This window comes from Coregonus clupeaformis, unplaced genomic scaffold (assembly GCF_020615455.1).
Source record: "Coregonus clupeaformis isolate EN_2021a unplaced genomic scaffold, ASM2061545v1 scaf1295, whole genome shotgun sequence".
Classification (NCBI taxonomy): Eukaryota; Metazoa; Chordata; class Actinopteri; order Salmoniformes; family Salmonidae; genus Coregonus; species Coregonus clupeaformis.
In genome coordinates this window covers 122501-140549 of record NW_025534749.1, presented here as the reverse complement: position 1 = coordinate 140549, position 18049 = coordinate 122501, and the positions used below count along the sequence as shown (strand labels likewise).

The following is an 18049-nucleotide window of genomic DNA, read 5'->3' as shown; positions in this document are numbered from 1 at the left end:
ACTTACAGAAAACGTTTGACATGTGTCATTGCCAACAAAGGGTATATAACAAAGTATTGAGAAACTTTTGTTATTGACCAAATACTTATTTTCCACCATAATTTGCAAATAAATTCATGAAAAATCCTACAATGTGATTTTCTGGATTTTTTTTCCTCATTTTGTCTGTCATAGTTGACGTGTACCTATGATGAAAATTACAGGCCTCTCTCATCTTTTTAAGTGGGAGAACTTGCACAATTGGTGGCTGACTAAATACTTTTTTCCCCCACTGCACCTGTTAACACTGACCTTAGGAAGACTGGAACACCTGACGAAAGATTTAAGGAGAAAATAATTTGTGGTTGGGAGAGAGAAACAGAAAATACTTTAACAAATCAAATTGTATTCGTCACATGCTTGGTAACCAACAGGTGTAGACTACCAGTGAAATGCTTGGCAACCAACAGGTGTAGACTACCAGTGAAATGCTTGGTAACCAACAGGTGTAGACTACCAGTGAAATGCTTGGTAACCAACAGGTGTAGACTACCAGTGAAATGCTTGGTAACCAACAGGTGCAGACTACCAGTGAAATGCTTGGTAACCAACAGGTGTAGACTACCAGTGAAATGCTTGGTAACCAACAGGTGTAGACTACCAGTGAGATGCTTGGAACCAACAGGTGTAGACTACCAGTGAAATGCTTGGTAACCAACAGGTGTAGACTACCAGTGAAATGCTTGGTAACCAACAGGTGTAGACTACCAGTGAAATGCTTGGTAACCAACAGGTGTAGACTACCAGTGAGATGCTTGGTAACCAACAGGTGTAGACTACCAGTGAAATGCTTGGTAACCAACAGGTGTAGACTACCAGTGAAATGCTTGGTAACCAACAGGTGTAGACTACCAGTGAAATGCTTGGTAACCAACAGGTGTAGACTACCAGTGAAATGCTTGGTAACCAACAGGTGTAGACTACCAGTGAAATGCTTGGTAACCAACAGGTGTAGACTACCAGTGAAATGCTTGGTAACCAACAGGTGTAGACTACTACAGTGAAATGCTTGGTAACCAACAGGTGTAGACTACCAGTGAAATGCTTGGTAAACAACAGGTGTAGACTACCAGTGAAATGCTTGCGTAACCAACAGGTGTAGACTACCAGTGAAATGCTTGGTAACCAACAGGTGTAGACTACCAGTGAAATGCTTGGTAAACAACAGGTGTAGACTACCAGTGAAATGCTTGGTAACCAACAGGTGTAGACTACCAGTGAAATGCTTGGTAACCAACAGGTGTAGACTACCAGTGAAATGCTGACTGACGGGTCGTTCCCAACAACGCAGAGATAATGAAAATAGAGAAATAATAGAAATGTAATGATAATAATAATATTGTCTGTGTTTGTACCTTGAGCTGTTCCTCTGATGCGATGAGGACAGAGTGTGGGTTGGTCATGTCTGGAGCGGTGGCCAGGTCCAGAGAGGCTTGGTACGGTTCTGTGCGGGTTTCCCGGTCCTTCAGAACACAGATGGACACGACCGAGCTCTGTGCATCAGCTGGATCCCTTTACCCAACACCGCCTCCACACACACCACCCCTCACCCCCCGCCCCACCGCGCCCACGCCCACCCCCGACCCCCCGACCCCAACACCCGGAACCTCCAGCGCTAAGCATACACACTCCCTGAGTTAGTCCCCGCCCACAGCGTCGCCCGTGGTGTGTACCTGCAGGAGACATAGAGATACCTTAACATAGACATACCTTAACATAGACATACGTTAACATAGAGATACCTTAACATAGAGATACGTTAACATAGGAGATACTTAACATAGAGATACGTTAACATAGAGATACCTTAACATAGATACCCTTAACATAGAGATCGTTAACATAGAGATACCTTAACATGAGATACCTTAACATAGAGATACGTTAACATAGAGATACCTTAACATAGAGATACCTTAACATAGAGATACCTTAACATAGAGATACGTAACATAGAGATACGTTAAACAGAGATACCTTAACATAGAGATACCTTAACATAGAGATACGTTAACATAGAGATACCTTTAACATAGAGATAGTTAACATAGAGATACCTTAACATAGAGATACCTTAACATAGAGATACGCTTTAACATAGAGATACGTTAACAACTCAGAGACACGTTAACACAGAGAGACACGTTATAGAGACACGTTAACACAGAGACACGTTAACACAGAGACACGTTAACACAGAGACACGTTAACACAGAGATATCGTTATAGAGACACGTTAACACAGAGACACGTTAACACAGAGACACGTTAACACAGAAGACACGTTATAGAGACACGTTAACACAGAACACGTTAACACAGAGACACGTTATAGAGACACGTTAACACAGACACGTTAACACAGAACCGTTATAGAGACCGTTAAAGAACACGTTATAGAGACACGTTAACACAGAGACACGTTAACACAGAGACATCGTTAACACAGACCGTTAACACAGAGACACGTTAACACAGAACACGTTAACACAGAGACACGTTAACACAGAGACACGCTAACACAGAGACACGTTAACACAGAGACACGTTATAGAGACCGTTAACACAGAGACACGTTAACATAGAGACACGTTAACATAGAGACACGTTAACACAGAGACACGTTAACGGAGACACGTTAACATAGAGACACGTTATAGAGCCACGTTAACACAGAGACACGTAACACAGAGACACGTTATAGAGACACGTTAACACAGAGACACGTTACAGAGACACGCGTTAACACAGGGACACCTTAACACAGAGACACGTTAACATAGAGACACGTTAACACAGAGACACGTTAACATAGAGACACGTTAACACAGAACACGTTAACACAGAGACACGTTAACACAGAGACACGTTAACACAGAGACACGCTAACATAGAGAACACGTTAACACAGAGACACGTTAACACAGAGACACGTTAACACAGAGAACACGTTAACACAGAGACATCGTTAACACAGAGACACGTTAACACAGAGACACGTTATAGAGACACGTTAACACAGAGACACGTTAACACAGAGACACGTTAACATAGAGACACGTTAACACAGAGACACGTTATAGAGACACGTTAACACAGAGACACGTTAACATAGAGACACGTTAACACAGAGACACGTTAACACAGAGACACGTTATAGAGACACGTTAACACAGAGACACGTTAACACAGAGACACGTTAACACAGAGACACGTTAACACAGAGACACGCTAACATAGAGACACGTTAACACAGAGACACGTTAACACAGAGACACGTTAACACAGAGACACGTTAACACAGAGACACGTTAACACAGAGACACGTTAACACAGAGACACGTTATAGAGACACGTTAACACAGAGACACGTTATAGAGACACGTTATAGAGACCGTTAACACAGAGACACGTTAACACAGAGACACGTTATAGAGACAGCGTTAACACAGAGACACGTTATAGAGACACGTTAACACAGAGACACGTTAACACAGAGACACGTTAACATAGAGACACGTTAACACAGAGACACGTTAACATAGAGCACACGTTAACACAGAGACACGTTAACACAGAGACACGCTAACACAGAGACACGTTAACACAGAGACACGCTAACATAGAGACACGTTAACACAGAGACACGTTAACACAGAACACGTTAACACAGAGACACGTTAACACAGAGACACGTTAACACAGAGACACGTTAACACAGAGACACGCTTATAGAGACATCGTTAACACAGACACGTTAACACAGAGACACGACACGGAGACACGTTGACAATAGAGACACGCTTAACACAGAGACACGTAGTAGAGACACGTTAACACAGAGACACGTTAACACAGAGATACGCGTACATAGAGACACGTTAGTAGAGACACGTTAACACAGAGACACGTTAACACAGAGACACGTTAACACGAGACACGTTAACATAGAGAGCCACGTTAACACAGAGACACGTTATAGAGACACGTTAACACAGAGACACGTTAACACAGAGACACGTTAACATAGAGACACGTTATAGAGACACCTTAACACGGAGACACGTTAACACAGAGACACGTTAACATAGAGACACACACATTAAACATGTATGACAGAGACAGACATGTTTAACAGAGACAGACAGACAGAATCATACCGTCTCTAAGGTATGTATCAGCAAACAGAGACATCGCACCACTCCTGACAGAGAGTCGTCAGCTGATCTCGGCTCGATCCGCCTCTGGACCGGAGCTACTTCCTCCTGGTCGGCTAGCGCTGCGTTGGCCTCCTGGACCTACACACACACACAGGAAGTGATGTCACACCTACACACACTGGGTGTTACGTCACACTCATTGGATGCCCTGTGAGAATCTATTACATTGTGATGGAGATGGGGGTGTTACCTGCTGGTAGGGGTAGTAATGGAGATGGGGTGTGTTACCTTGCTGGTAGGGGTGGTAACGGAGATGGGGTGTGTGTTACCTTGCTGGTAGGGGTAGTAACGGAGATGGGGTGTGTTAACCTTGCTGGTAGGGGGTAGTTAACGGAGATGGGGTGTGTTACCTTGCTGGTAGGGGTAGTAATGGAGATGGGGTGTGTTACCTTGTGGTAGGGGTAGTAACGGAGATGGGGTGTAGTTACCTTGCTGGTAGGGGTGGTAACGGAGATGGGGATGTGTTACCTTGCTGGTAGGGGTAGTAACGGAGATGGGGTGTGTTACCTTGCTGGTAGGGGTGGTAACGGAGATGGGGTGTGTTACCTTGCTGGTAGGGGTGGTAACGGAGATGGGGTGTGTTACCTTGCTGGTAGCGTGTAACGGAGATGGGTGTGTTTACCTTGCTGGTAGGGGTAGTAACGGAGATGGGGTGTGTTACCTTGCTGGTAGGGGTAGTAACGGAGATGGGGTGTGTTACCTTGCTGGTAGGGTAGTAACGGAGATGGGGTGTGTGTTACCTTGCTGGTAGGGGTGGTAACGGAGATGGGGTGTGTGTTACCTTGCTGGTAGGGGGTAGTAACGGAGATGGGGTGTGTGTTACCTTGCTGGTAGGGGTGGTAACGGAGATGGGGTGTGTGTTACCTTGCTGGTAGGGGTAGTGACGGAGATGGGGTGTGTGTTACCTTTGCTGGTAGGGTAGAACGGAGATGGGGTGTGTGTTACCTTGCTGGTAGGGGTAGTAACGGAGATGGGGTGTGTTACCTTGCTGGTAGGGGGTGGTAACGGAGATGGGGTTTGTGTTACCTTGCTGGTAGGGGTAGAACGGAGATGGGGTGTGTTACCTTGCTGGTAGGGGTGGTACGGAGATGGGGATGTGTTACCTTGCTGGTAGGGGTAGTAATGGAGATGGGGTGAGTTACCTTGCTGGTAGGGGGTAGTAACGGAGATGGGGTGTGTTACCTTGCTGGTAGGGGTGGTAACGGAGATGGGGTGTGTTACCTTGCTGGTAGGGGTAGTAACGGAGATGGGGTGTGTTACCTTGCTGGTAGGGGTGGTAACGGAGATGGGGTGTGTTACCTTGCTGGTAGGGGTGGTAACGGAGATGGGGTGTGTTACCTTGCTGGTAGGGGCGTGGTAACGAGATGGGGTGTGTGTTACCTTGCTGGTAGGGGTAGTAACGGAGATGGGGTGTGTTACCTTGCTGGTAGGGGTAGTAACGGAGATGGGGTGTGTTACCTTGCTGGTAGGGGTAGTAACGGAGATGGGGTGTGTGTTACCTTGCTGGTAGGGGTGGTAACGGAGATGGGGTGTGTGTTACCTTGCTGGTAGGGGTAGTAACGGAGATGGGGTGTGTGTTACCTTGCTGGTAGGGGTGGGTAACGGAGATGGGGTGTGTGTTACCTTGCTGTAGGGGTTGTACGGAGATGGGGTGTGTGTTACCTTGCTGGTAGGGGTAGTAACGGAGATGGGGTGTGTTACCTTGCTGGTAGGGGTAGTAACGGAGATGGAGGTGTGTTACCTTGCTGGTAGGGGGTAGTAACGGAGATGGGGTGTGTTACCTTGCTGGTAGGGGTAGTAACGGAGATGGGGTGTGCTACCTGCTGGTAGGGGGTAGTAATGAGATGGGGTGTGTGTTACCTTGCTGGTAGGGGTAGTAACGGAGTGGGGTGTGTTACCTTGCTGGTAGGTGTAGTGACGGAGATGGGGTGTGTGTTACCTGCTGGTAGGGGTAGTGACGGAGATGGGGTGTGTTACCTTGCTGGTAGGGGGTAGTGACGGAGATGGGGTGTGTGTTACCTTGCTGGTAGGGGTAGTACGGAGATGGGGTGTGTTACCTTGCTGGTAGGGGAGTAACGAGATGGGATGTGTGTTACCTTGCTGGTAGGGGTGTGACGGAGATGGGGTGTGTTACCTTGCTGGTAGGGGTAGTAACGGAGATGGGGTGTGTGTTACCTTGCTGGTAGGGGTAGTAACGGAGATGGGGTGTAAGTTACCTTGCTGGTAGGGGGAGCAACGGAGATGGGGTGTGTTACCTTGCTGGTAGGGGGTAGTAACGGAGATGGGGTGTGTTACCTTGCTGGTAGGGGGTAGTAACGGAGATGGGGTGTGTTACCTTGCTGGTAGGGGTAGTAATCGGAGATGGGGTGTGTTACCTTGCTGGTAGGGGTAGTAACGGAGATGGGGTGTGTGTTACCTTGCTGGTAGGGGTAGTAACGGAGATGGGGTGTGTGTTACCTTGCTGGTAGGGGTAGTAACGGAGATGGGGTGTGTGTTACCTTGCTGGTAGGGTAGTAACGGAGATGGGGTGTGTTACCTTGCTGGTAGGGGGTAGTAACGGAGATGGGGTGTGTGTTACCTTGCTGGTAGGGGTAGTAACGGAGATGGGGTGTGTTTACCTTGCTGGTAGGGGTAGTAACGGAGATGGGGTGTGTTACTTGCTGGTAGGGGTAGTAACGGAGATGGTGTGTGTTACCTTGCTGGTAGGGGTGGTAACGGAGATGGGGGTGTGTTACCTTGCTGGTAGGGGGTAGTGACGGAGATGGGGTGTGTTACCTTGCTGGTAGGGGTAGTAACGGAGATGGGGGTGTGTACCTTGCTCGGTAGGGGTAGTAACGGAGATGGGGGTGTTATCGCCTTGCTGGTAGGGGTAGTAACGGAGATGGGGTGTGTTACCTTGCTGGTAGGGGTAGTAACGGAGATGGGGTGTGTTACCTTGCTGGTAGGGGTAGTAACGGAGATGGGGTGTGTTACCTTGCTGGTAGGGGTAGTAACGGAGATGGGGGTGTTACCTTGCTGGTAGGGGTAGTAACGGAGATGGGGTGTGTTACCTTGCTGGTAGGGGTAGTGATGGAGATGGGGTGTGTTACCTTGCTGGTAGGGGTAGTGACGGAGATGGGATGTGTGTTACCTTGCTGGTAGGGGTAGTGACGGAGATGGGTGTGTTACCTTGCTGGTAGGGGTAGTAACGGAGATGGGGGTGTGTTACCTTGCTGGTAGGGGTAGTAACGGAGATGGGGTGTGTTACCTTGCTGGTAGGGGAGTAACGGAGATGGGGTGTGTGTTACCTTGCTGGTAGGGGTAGTAACGGAGATGGGGTGTGTTACCTTGCTGGTAGGGGTAGTAACGGAGATGGGTGTGTTACCTTGCTGGTAGGGGTAGTAACGGAGATGGGGTGTGTTACCTTGCGGTAGGGGTAGTAACGGAGATGGGGGTGTGTTACCTTGCTGGTAGGGGTAGTAACGGAGATGGGGGGGTGTGTTACCTTGCTGGTAGGGGTAGTAACGGAGATGGGAGTGTGTGTTACCTTGCTGGTAGGGGGTAGTAACGGAGATGGGGGTGTGTTACCTTGCTGGTAGGGGTAGTAACGGAGATGGGGTGTGTTACCTTGCTGGTAGGGGTAGTAACGGAGATGGGTGTGTGTTACCTTGCTGGTAGGGGTAGTAACGGAGATGGGGTTGTTACCTTGCTGGTAGGGGTAGTAACGGAGATGGGGTGTGTTACCTTGCTGGTAGGGGTAGTAACGGAGATGGGGTGTGTTACCTTGCTGGTAGGGGTAGTAACGGAGATGGGGTGTGTTGCCTTGCTGGTAGGGGTAGTAACGGAGATGGGGTGTGTGTTACCTTGCTGGTAGGGTAGTAACGGAGATGGGGTGTGTGTTACCTGCTGGTAGGGGTAGTAACGGAGATGGGGTGTGTTACCTTGCTGGTAGGGGGGGAGTAACAGAGATGGGGTGTGTTACCTTGCTGGTAGGGGGAGTAACAGAGATGGGGGGTGTTACCTTGCTGGTAGGGGTAGTGAACGGAGATGGGGTGTGTTACCTTGCTGGTAGGGGTAGTGACGGAGATGGGGTGTGTTACCTTGCTGGTAGGGGTAGTAACGGAGATGGGGGGTGTGTTACCTTGCTGGTAGGGGTAGTAACGGAGATGGGGGTGTGTTACCTTGCTGGTAGGGGTAGTGACGAGATGGGGTGTGTTACCTTGCTGGTAGGGGTGTAACGGAGATGGGGTGTGTTACCTTGGTAGGGGTAGTGACGGAGATGGGGTGTGTTACCTTGCTGGTAGGGGTAGTGACGGAGATGGGGTGTGTTACCTTGCTGGTAGGGGTAGTAACGGAGATGGGGTGTGTTACCTTGCTGGTAGGGGTAGTAATGGAGATGGGGTGTGTTACCTTGCTGGTAGGGGTAGTAACGGAGATGGGGTGTGTGTTACCTTGCTGGTAGGGGTAGTGACGAGATGGGGTGTGTTACCTTGCTGGTAGGGGTGGTAACGGAGATGGGGTGTGTTACCTTGCTGGTAGGGGTAGTAACGAGATGGGAATAATGTTACCTTGCTGGTAGGGGTAGTAACGGAGATGGGGTGTGTTACCTTGCTGGTAGGGGGTAGTAACGGAGATGGGGTGTGTTACCTTGCTGGTAGGGGTGGTGATGGAGATGGGGGGTGTTACCTTGCTGGTAGGGGTAGTAACGGAGATGGGGTGTGTTACCTTGCTGGTAGGGGTAGTAACGGAGATGGGGTGTGTGTTACCTTAGTAACGGAGATGGGGTGTGTTACCTTGCTGGTAGGGGTAGTAACGGAGATGGGGTGTGTTACCTTGCTGGTAGGGGTAGTAACGGAGATGGGGTGTGTTACCTTGCTGGTAGGGGGTAGTGACGGAGATGGGGTGTGTTACCTTGCTGGTAGGGGTAGTAACGGAGATGGGGGTGTGTTACCTTGCTGGTAGGGTAGTAACGGAGATGGGGTGTAAGTGTTACCTTGCTGGTAGGGGTAGTAACGGAGATGGGGTGTGTTACCTTGCTGGTAGGGGTAGTAACGGAGATGGGGTGTGTGTTACCTTGCTGGTAGGGGTAGTAACGGAGATGGGGTGTGTTACCTTGCTGGTAGGGGGAGTAACGGAGATGGGGTGTGTTACCTTGCTGGTAGGGGTAGTAACGGAGATGGGGTGTGTGTTACCTTGCTGGTAGGGGTAGTAACGGAGATGGGGGTGTGTTACCTTGCTGGTAGGGGTAGTAACGGAGATGGGGTGTGTTACCTTGCTGGTAGGGGGAGTAACGGAGATGGGGTGTGTTACCTTGCTGGTAGGGGTAGTAAACGGAGATGGGGTGTGTTACCTTGCTGGTAGGGGTAGTAACGGAGATGGGGTGTGTTACCTTGCTGGTAGGGGTGGTAACGGAGATGGGGGGTGTGTTACCTTGCTGGTAGGGGTGGTGAAGGGGCGTTTCTTCCCAGACACTCTACTCTTCCGGATGCGTCTGAAGCTCTGTCTGAGAGACTTCTTCAGACTCTTCACTCTGCTGAGAGGACCCTCCATCGCTAGGGAGTCGTTAGGGTGCAGAGTACACCTGGAGACAACAGAGAATAGGACAGCTTAACAACACACCAGAGGGGACACCTGGAGACAACAGAGAGATAGGACAGCTTAACAACACACCAGAGGGGACACCTGGAGACAACAGAGAGATAGGACAGCTTAACAACACACCAGAGGGGACACCTGGAGACAACAGAGAGATAGAACAGCTTAACAACACACCAGAGGGGACACCTGGAGACAGAGAGATAGAACAGCTTAACAACACACCAGAGGGGACACCTGGAGACAACAGAGAGATAGAACAGCTTAACAACACACCAGAGGGGACACCTGGAGACAGAGAGATAGAACAGCGTAACAACACACCAGAGGGGACACCTGGAGACAGAGAGATAGAACAGCTTAACAACACACCAGAGGGGACACCTGGAGACAGAGAGAGAATAGAACAGCTTAACAACACACCAGAGGGGACACCTGGAGACAGAGAGATAGAACAGCTTAACAACACACCAGAGGGGACACCTGGAGACAGAGAGATAGAACAGCTTAACAACACACCAGAGGGGACACCTGGAGACAACAGAGAGAGATAGAACAGCTTAACAACACACCAGAGGGGACACCTGGAGACAACAGAGAGATAGAACAGCTTAACAACACACCAGAGGGGACACCTGGAGACAGAGAGATAGAACAGCTTAACAACACACCAGAGGGGACACCTGGAGACAGAGGTAGAACAGCTTAACAACACACCAGAGGGGACACCTGGAGACAACAGAGAGATAGAACAGCTTAACAACACACCAGAGGGGACACCTGGAGACAACAGAGAGATAGAACAGCTTAACAACACACCAGAGGGGACACCTGGAGACAACAGAGAGATAGAACAGCTTAACAACACACCAGAGGGGACACCTGGAGACAAACAGAGAGATAGAACAGCTTAACAACACACCAGAGGGGACACCTGGAGACAGAGAGATAGAACAGCTTAACAACACACCAGAGGGGACACCTGGAGACAACAGAGAGATAGAACAGCTTAACAACACACCAGAGGGGACACCTGGAGACAGAGAGATAGAACAGCTTAACAACACACCAGAGGGGACACCTGGAGACAACAGAGAGATAGAACAGCAACAACACACCAGAGGGGACACCTGGAGACAACAGAGAGATAGGACAGCTTAACAACACACCAGAGGGGACACCTGGAGACAACAGAGAGATAGAACAGCTTAACAACACACCAGAGGGGACACCTGGATAGTCATCTTACCATTGGCCAGTTTAGCCTGGGGTTAGCACCAACATACAAAAACTGGTCACAACAGTGGGTTAGTGCAACAGGTGTGTGACTCCAGTCAAATGACTTGATAGAAAATCAAATAACTTGAGCCTTGACTTGAGACTGATGACTTGAAATGGTCTGGCCAGGTTTAGTAAAGTTTTGTCACTCATTTTGTAGCACCGAGTCTCCGTGGATTACTCTCACACAGCAGAAAAAAGCGTGCAACAGATTGGCTAGTGAAAGCACACTCGGCCCTCTGATTGGACCAGCAAACTGTCAATCACCACAGGTCAGGTGAGCTAGCGAACAGAGTGCTGATGTGCTGTTCAGCTCTAGCATCAGCTGCAGAGAGAGAGGACCTGCCATAAATAAATATACAGCTAGGATCAGCTGCAGAGAGAGAGGACTGCCATAAATAAATATACAGCTAGGATCAGCTGCAGAGAGAGAGACTCCAAATAAATATACAGCTAGGATCAGCTGCAGAGAGAGGACTGCCGTAAATAAATATACAGCTAGGATCAGCTGCAGAGAGAGAGGACTGCCATAAATAAATATACAGCTAGGATCAGCTGCAGAGAGAGAGGACTGCCATAAATAAATATACAGCTAGGATCAGCTGCAGAGAGAGAGGACTGCCATAAATATGGAGCTAGGATCAGCTGCAGAGAGAGAGGACTGCCATAAATAAATATACAGCTAGGATCAGCTGCAGAGAGGGAGGACTGCCATAAATAAATATACAGCTAGGATCAGCTGCAGAGAGAGAGGACTGCCATAAATAAATATACAGCTAGGATCAGCTGCAGAGAGAGAGGACTGCCATAAATAAATATACAGCTAGGATCAGCTGCAGAGAGAGAGGACTGCCGTAAATAAATATACAGCTAGGATCAGCTGCAGAGAGAGAGGACTGCCATAAATAAATATACAGCTAGGATCAGCTGCAGAGAGAGAGGACTGCCATAAATAAATATACAGCTAGGATCAGCTGCAGAGAGAGAGGACTGCCATAAATAAATATACAGCTAGGATCAGCTGCAGAGAGAGAGGACTGCCGTAAATAAATATACAGCTAGGATCAGCTGCAGAGAGAGAGGACTGCCGTAAATAAATATACAGCTAGGATCAGCTGCAGAGAGAGAGGACTGCCATAAATAAATATACAGCTAGGATCAGCTGCAGAGAGAGAGGACTGCCATAAATAAATATACAGCTAGGGATCAGCTGCAGAGAGAGAGGACTGCCATAAATATGGAGCTAGGATCAGCTGCAGAGAGAGAGGACTGCCATAAATAAATATACAGCTAGGATCAGCTGCAGAGAGGGAGGACTGCCATAAATAAATATACAGCTAGGATCAGCTGCAGAGAGAGAGGACTGCCATAAATAAATATACAGCTAGGATCAGCTGCAGAGAGAGAGGACTGCCATAAATAAATATACAGCTAGGATCAGCTGCAGAGAGAGAGGACTGCCATAAGACTCAATAAATAATCAATACTGGTAGACTCAATAAATAATCAATACTGGTAGACTCAATAAATAATCAATACTGGTAGACTCAATAAATAATCAATACTGGTAGACTCAATAAATAATCAATACTGGTAGACTCAATAAATAATCAATACTGGTAGACTCAATAAATAATCAATACTGGTAGACTCAATAAATAATCAAGTCTAGTAGACTCAATAAATAAAGTCAGGTAGACTCAATAAATAATCAATACTGGTAGACTCAATAAATAATCAAGTCTGGTAGACTCAATAAATAATCAAGTCAGGTAGACTCAATAAATAATCAATACTGGTAGACTCAATAAATAATCAATACTGGTAGACTCAATAAATAATCAAGTCTGGTAGACTCAATAAATAATCAATACTGGTAGACTCAATAAATAATCAAGTCAGGTAGCCTCAATAAATAATCAATACTGGTAGACTCAATAAATAATCAAGTCTAGTAGACTCAATAAATAATCAATACTGGTAGACTCAATAAATAATCAATACTGGTAGACTCAATAAATAATCAAGTCTGGTAGACTCAATAAATAATCAATACTGGTAGACTCAATAAATAATCAAGTCAGGTAGACTCAATAAATAATCAATACTGGTAGACTCAATAAATAATCAAGTCAGGTAGCCTCAATAAATAATCAAGTCAGGTAGACTCAATAAATAATCAAGTCTGGTAGACTCAATAAATAATCAAGTCAGGTAGACTCAATAAATAATCAAGTCAGGTAGACTCAATAAATAATCAAGTCAGGTAGACTCAATAAATCAAGTCAGGTAGACTCAATAAATAGACAAACATTGGAAGTTCAACAGTCATTGCATGTATAGATTTTTTTTTACTTGACTTGACACTTTAAAAAACGTGTGACTCGTCTTGCTCTTAGAATGCATGACTTGGGCTTGACTTGAGACTCGTCTTGCTCTTAGAATGCATGAATTGGGCTTGACTTGTGACTCGTCTTGCTCTTCGAATGCATGACCTGGGCTTGACCTGAGACTCGTCTTGCTCTTCGAATGCATGACCTGGGCTTGACCTGAGACTCGTCTTGCTCTTCGAATGCATGACCTGGGCTTGACCTGAGACTCGTCTTGCTCTTCGAATGCATGACCTGGCTTGACCTGAGACTCCATCTTGCTCTTAGAATGCATGACTTGGGCTTGACTTGTGACTCGTCTTGCTCTTAGAATGCATGACTTGGGCTTGACTTGTGACTCGTCTTGCTCTTAGAATGCATGACTTGGGCTTGACTTGTGACTCGTCTTGCTCTTAGAATGCATGACCTGGGCTTGACCTGAGACTTCGTCTTGCTCTTAGAATGCATGACCTGGGCTTGACCTGAGACTCGTCTTGCTCTTCGAATGCATGACCTGGGGCTTGACCTGAGACTCGGTCTTGCTCTTAGAATGCATGACCTGGGCTTGACCTGAGACTCGTCTTGCTCTTCGAATGCATGACCTGGGCTTGACCTGAGACTCGTCTTGCTCTTAGAATGCATGACCTGGGCTTGACCTGAGACTCGTCTTGCTCTTAGAATGCATGACCTGGGCTTGACCTGAGACTCGTCTTGCTCTTAGAATGCAGTGACCTGGGCTTGACCTGAGACTTCGTCTTGCTCTTCGAATGCATGACCTGGGCTTGACCTGAGACTCGTCTTGCTCTTAGAATGCATGACCTGGGCTTGACCTGAGACTCGTCTTGCTCTTCGAATGCATGACCTGGGCTTGACCTGAGACTCGTCTTGCTCTTCGAATGCATGACCTGGGCTTGACCTGAGACTCCGTCTTGCTCTTAGAATGCATGACCTGGGCTTGACCTGAGACTCGTCTTGCTCTGGAATGCATGACCTGGGCTTGACCTGAGACTCGTCTTGCTCTTAGAATGCATGACCTGGGCTTGACCTGAGACTCGTCTTGCTCTTAGAATGCATGACTTGGGCTTGACCTGAGACTCGCCTTGCTCTTCGAATGCATGACCTGGCTTGACCTGAGACTTCGTCTTGCTCTTCGAATGCATGACCTGGGCTTGACCTGAGACTCGTCTTGCTCTTCGAATGCATGACTTGGGCTTGACCTGAGACTCGTCTTGCTCTTAGAATGCATGACCTGGGCTTGACCTGAGACTCGTCTTGCTCTTCGAATGCATGACCTGGGCTTGACCTGAGACTCGCCTTGCTCTTCCGAATGCATGACCTGGGCTTGACCTGAGACTCGTCTTGCTCTCTCGAATGCATGACCTGGGCTTGACCTGAGACTCGTCTTGCTCTTCGAATGCATGACCTGGGCTTGACCTGAGACTCGTCTTGCTCTTCGAATGCATGACCTGGGCTTGACCTGAGACTCGTCTTGCTCTTCGAATGCATGACCTGGGCTTGACCTGAGACTCGTCTTGCTCTTCGAATGCATGACCTGGGCTTGACCTGAGACTCGTATTGCTCTTCGAATGCATGACCTGGGCTTGACCTGAGACTTCGTCTTGCTCTTCGAATGCATGACCTGGGCTTGACCTGAGACTCGTCTTGCTCTTAGAATGCATGACCTGGGCTTGACCTGAGACCTCGTCTTGCTCTTCGAATGCATGACCTGGGCTTGACCTGAGACTCCGTCTTGCTCTTAGAATGCATGACCTGGGCTTGACCTGAGACTCGTCTTGCTCTTCGAATGCATGACCTGGGCTTGACCTGAGACTCCGTCTTGCTCTTAGAATGCATGACTTGGGCTTGACCTGAGACTCGTCTTGCTCTTCGAATGCATGACCTGGGCTTGACCTGAGACTCGTCTTGCTCTTCGAATGCACGACCTGGGCTTGACCTGAGACTCGTCTTGCTCTTCGAATGCATGACTTGGGCTTTGACCTGAGACTCGTCTTGCTCTTAGAATGCATGACCTGGGCTTGACCTGAGACTCGCCTTGCTCTTCGAATGCATGACCTGGGCTTGACCTGAGACTCGTCTTGCTCTTCGAATGCATGACCTGGGCTTGACCTGAGACTCGTCTTGCTCTTCGAATGCATGACCTGGGCTTGACCTGAGACTCCGTCTTGCTCTTCGAATGCATGACCTGGGCTTGACCTGAGACTCGTCTTGCTCTTCGAATGCATGACCTGGGCTTGACCTGAGACTTGTCTTGCTCTTCGAATGCATGACCTGGGCTTGACCTGAGACTTCGTCTTGCTCTTCGAATGCATGACCTGGGCTTGACCTGAGACTCGTCTTGCTCTTCGAATGCATGACTTGGGCTTGACCTGAGACTCGTCTTGCTCTTCGAATGCATGACCTGGGCTTGACCTGAGACTCGTCTTGCTCTTCGAATGCATGACCTGGGCTTGACCGAGACTCGTCTTGCTCTTCGAATGCATGACCTGGGCTTGACCTGAGACTCGTCTTGCTCTTCGAATGCATGACCTGGGCTTGACCTGAGACTCGTCTTGCTCTTCGAATGCATGACCTGGGCTTGACCTGAGACTTCGTCTTGCTCTTAGAATGCATGACCTGGGCTTGACCTGAGACTCGTCTTGCTCTTGAATGCATGACCTGGGCTTGACCTGGAGACTCGTCTTGCTCTTCGAATGCATGACCTGGGCTTGACCTGAGACTTCGTCTTGCTCTTGAATGCATGACCTGGGCTTGACCTGAGACTTCGTCTTGCTCTTCGAATGCATGACTTGGGCTTGACCTGAGACTCGTCTTGCTCTTCGAATGCATGACCTGGGCTTGACCTGAGACTCGTCTTGCTCTTAGAATGCATGACCTGGGCTTGACCTGAGACTCGTCTTGCTCTTCGAATGCATGACCTGGGGCTTGACCTGAGACTCGTCTTGCTCTTCGAATGCATGACCTGGGCTTGACCTGAGACTCGTCTTGCTCTTCGAATGCATGACCTGGGCTTGACCTGAGACTCGTCTTGCTCTTCGAATGCATGACCTGGGCTTGACCTGAGACTCGTCTTGCTCTTCGAATGCATGACCTGGGCTTGACCTGAGACTCGTCTTGCTCTTAGAATGCATGACCTGGGCTTGACCCTGAGACTCGTCTTGCTCTTCGAATGCATGACCTGGGCTTGACCTGAGACTTCGTCTTGCTCTTCGAATGCATGACCTGGGCTTGACCTGAGACTCGTCTTGCTCTTCGAATGCATGACCTGGGCTTGACCTGAGACTCGTCTTGCTCTTCGAATGCATGACCTGGGCTTGACCTGAGACTCGTCTTGCTCTTAGAATGCATGACCTGGGCTTGACCTGAGACTCGTCTTGCTCTTCGAATGCATGACCTGGGCTTGACCTGAGACTCGTCTTGCTCTTCGAATGCATGACCTGGGCTTGACCTGAGACTCGTCTTGCTCTTAGAATGCATGACCTGGGCTTGACCTGAGACTCGTCTTGCTCTTCGAATGCATGACCTGGGCTTGACCTGGAGACTCGTCTTGCTCTTCGAATGCATGACCTGGGCTTGACCTGAGACTCGTCTTGCTCTACTTGGGACTAGACGACCCAAACCCTGTGACTGGATTAATACTTGGTGACTTGGTCCTTCCTCTGCTGTGTCCGGAGGTCAACTGGATTCCTCTGAGTTTAGCTGAATGACTTGGTCCTTCCTCTGCTGTGTCCGGAGGTCAACTGGATTCCTCTGAGTTTAGCTGAATGACTTGGTCCTTCCTCTGCTGTGTCCGGAGGTCAACTGGATTCCTCTGAGTTTAGCTGAATGACTTGGTCCTTCCTCTGCTGTGTCCGGAGGTCAACTGGATTCCTCTGAGTTTAGCTGAATGACTTGGTCCTTCCTCTGCTGTGTACGGAGGTCAACTGGATTCCTCTGAGTTTAGCTGAATGACTTGGTCCTGCCTCTGCTGTGTCCGGAGGTCAACTGGATTCCTCTGAGTTTAGCTGAATGACTTGGTCCTACCTCTGCTGTGTACGGAGTCAACTGGATTCCTCTGAGTTTAGCTGAATGACTTGGTCCTTCCTCTGCTGTGTCCGGAGGTCAACTGGATTCCTCTGAGTTTAGCTGAATGACTTGGTCCTACCTCTGCTGTGTCCGGAGGTCAACTGGATTCCTCTGAGTTTAGCTGAATGACTTGGTCCTGCCTCTGCTGTGTACGGAGGTCAACTGGATTCCTCTGAGTTTAGCTGAATGACTTGGTCCTTCATCTGCTGTGTCCGGAGGTCAACTGGATTCCTCTGAGTTTAGCTGAATGACTTGGTCCTGCCTCTGCTGTGTCCGGAGGTCAACTGGATTCCTCTGAGTTTAGCTGAATGACTTGGTCCTGCCTCTGCTGTGTCCGGAGGTCAACTGGATTCCTCTGAGTTTAGCTGAATGACTTGGTCCTGCCTCTGCTGTGTCCGGAGGTCAACTGGATTCCTCTGAGTTTAGCTGAATGACTTGGTCCTGCCTCTGCTGTGTCCGGAGGTCAACTGGATTCCTCTGAGTTTA

At 48.6% G+C, this 18049-nt stretch overlaps 1 protein-coding gene across 1 annotated transcript in view; it reads right to left on the bottom strand.

Annotated features, from left to right (window-relative positions):
• Positions 1–1676: 1676 nt before the first annotated feature.
• LOC123486601 (lethal(2) giant larvae protein homolog 1-like) overlaps positions 1677–18049 on the bottom strand; it is an 89862-nt gene continuing 73489 nt past the window's right edge. The window contains 3 exon segments of the mRNA XM_045217971.1: positions 1677–1712; positions 4200–4337; positions 9669–9819. Coding sequence (XP_045073906.1) covers positions 1677–1712; positions 4200–4337; positions 9669–9819 — 325 coding nt within the window.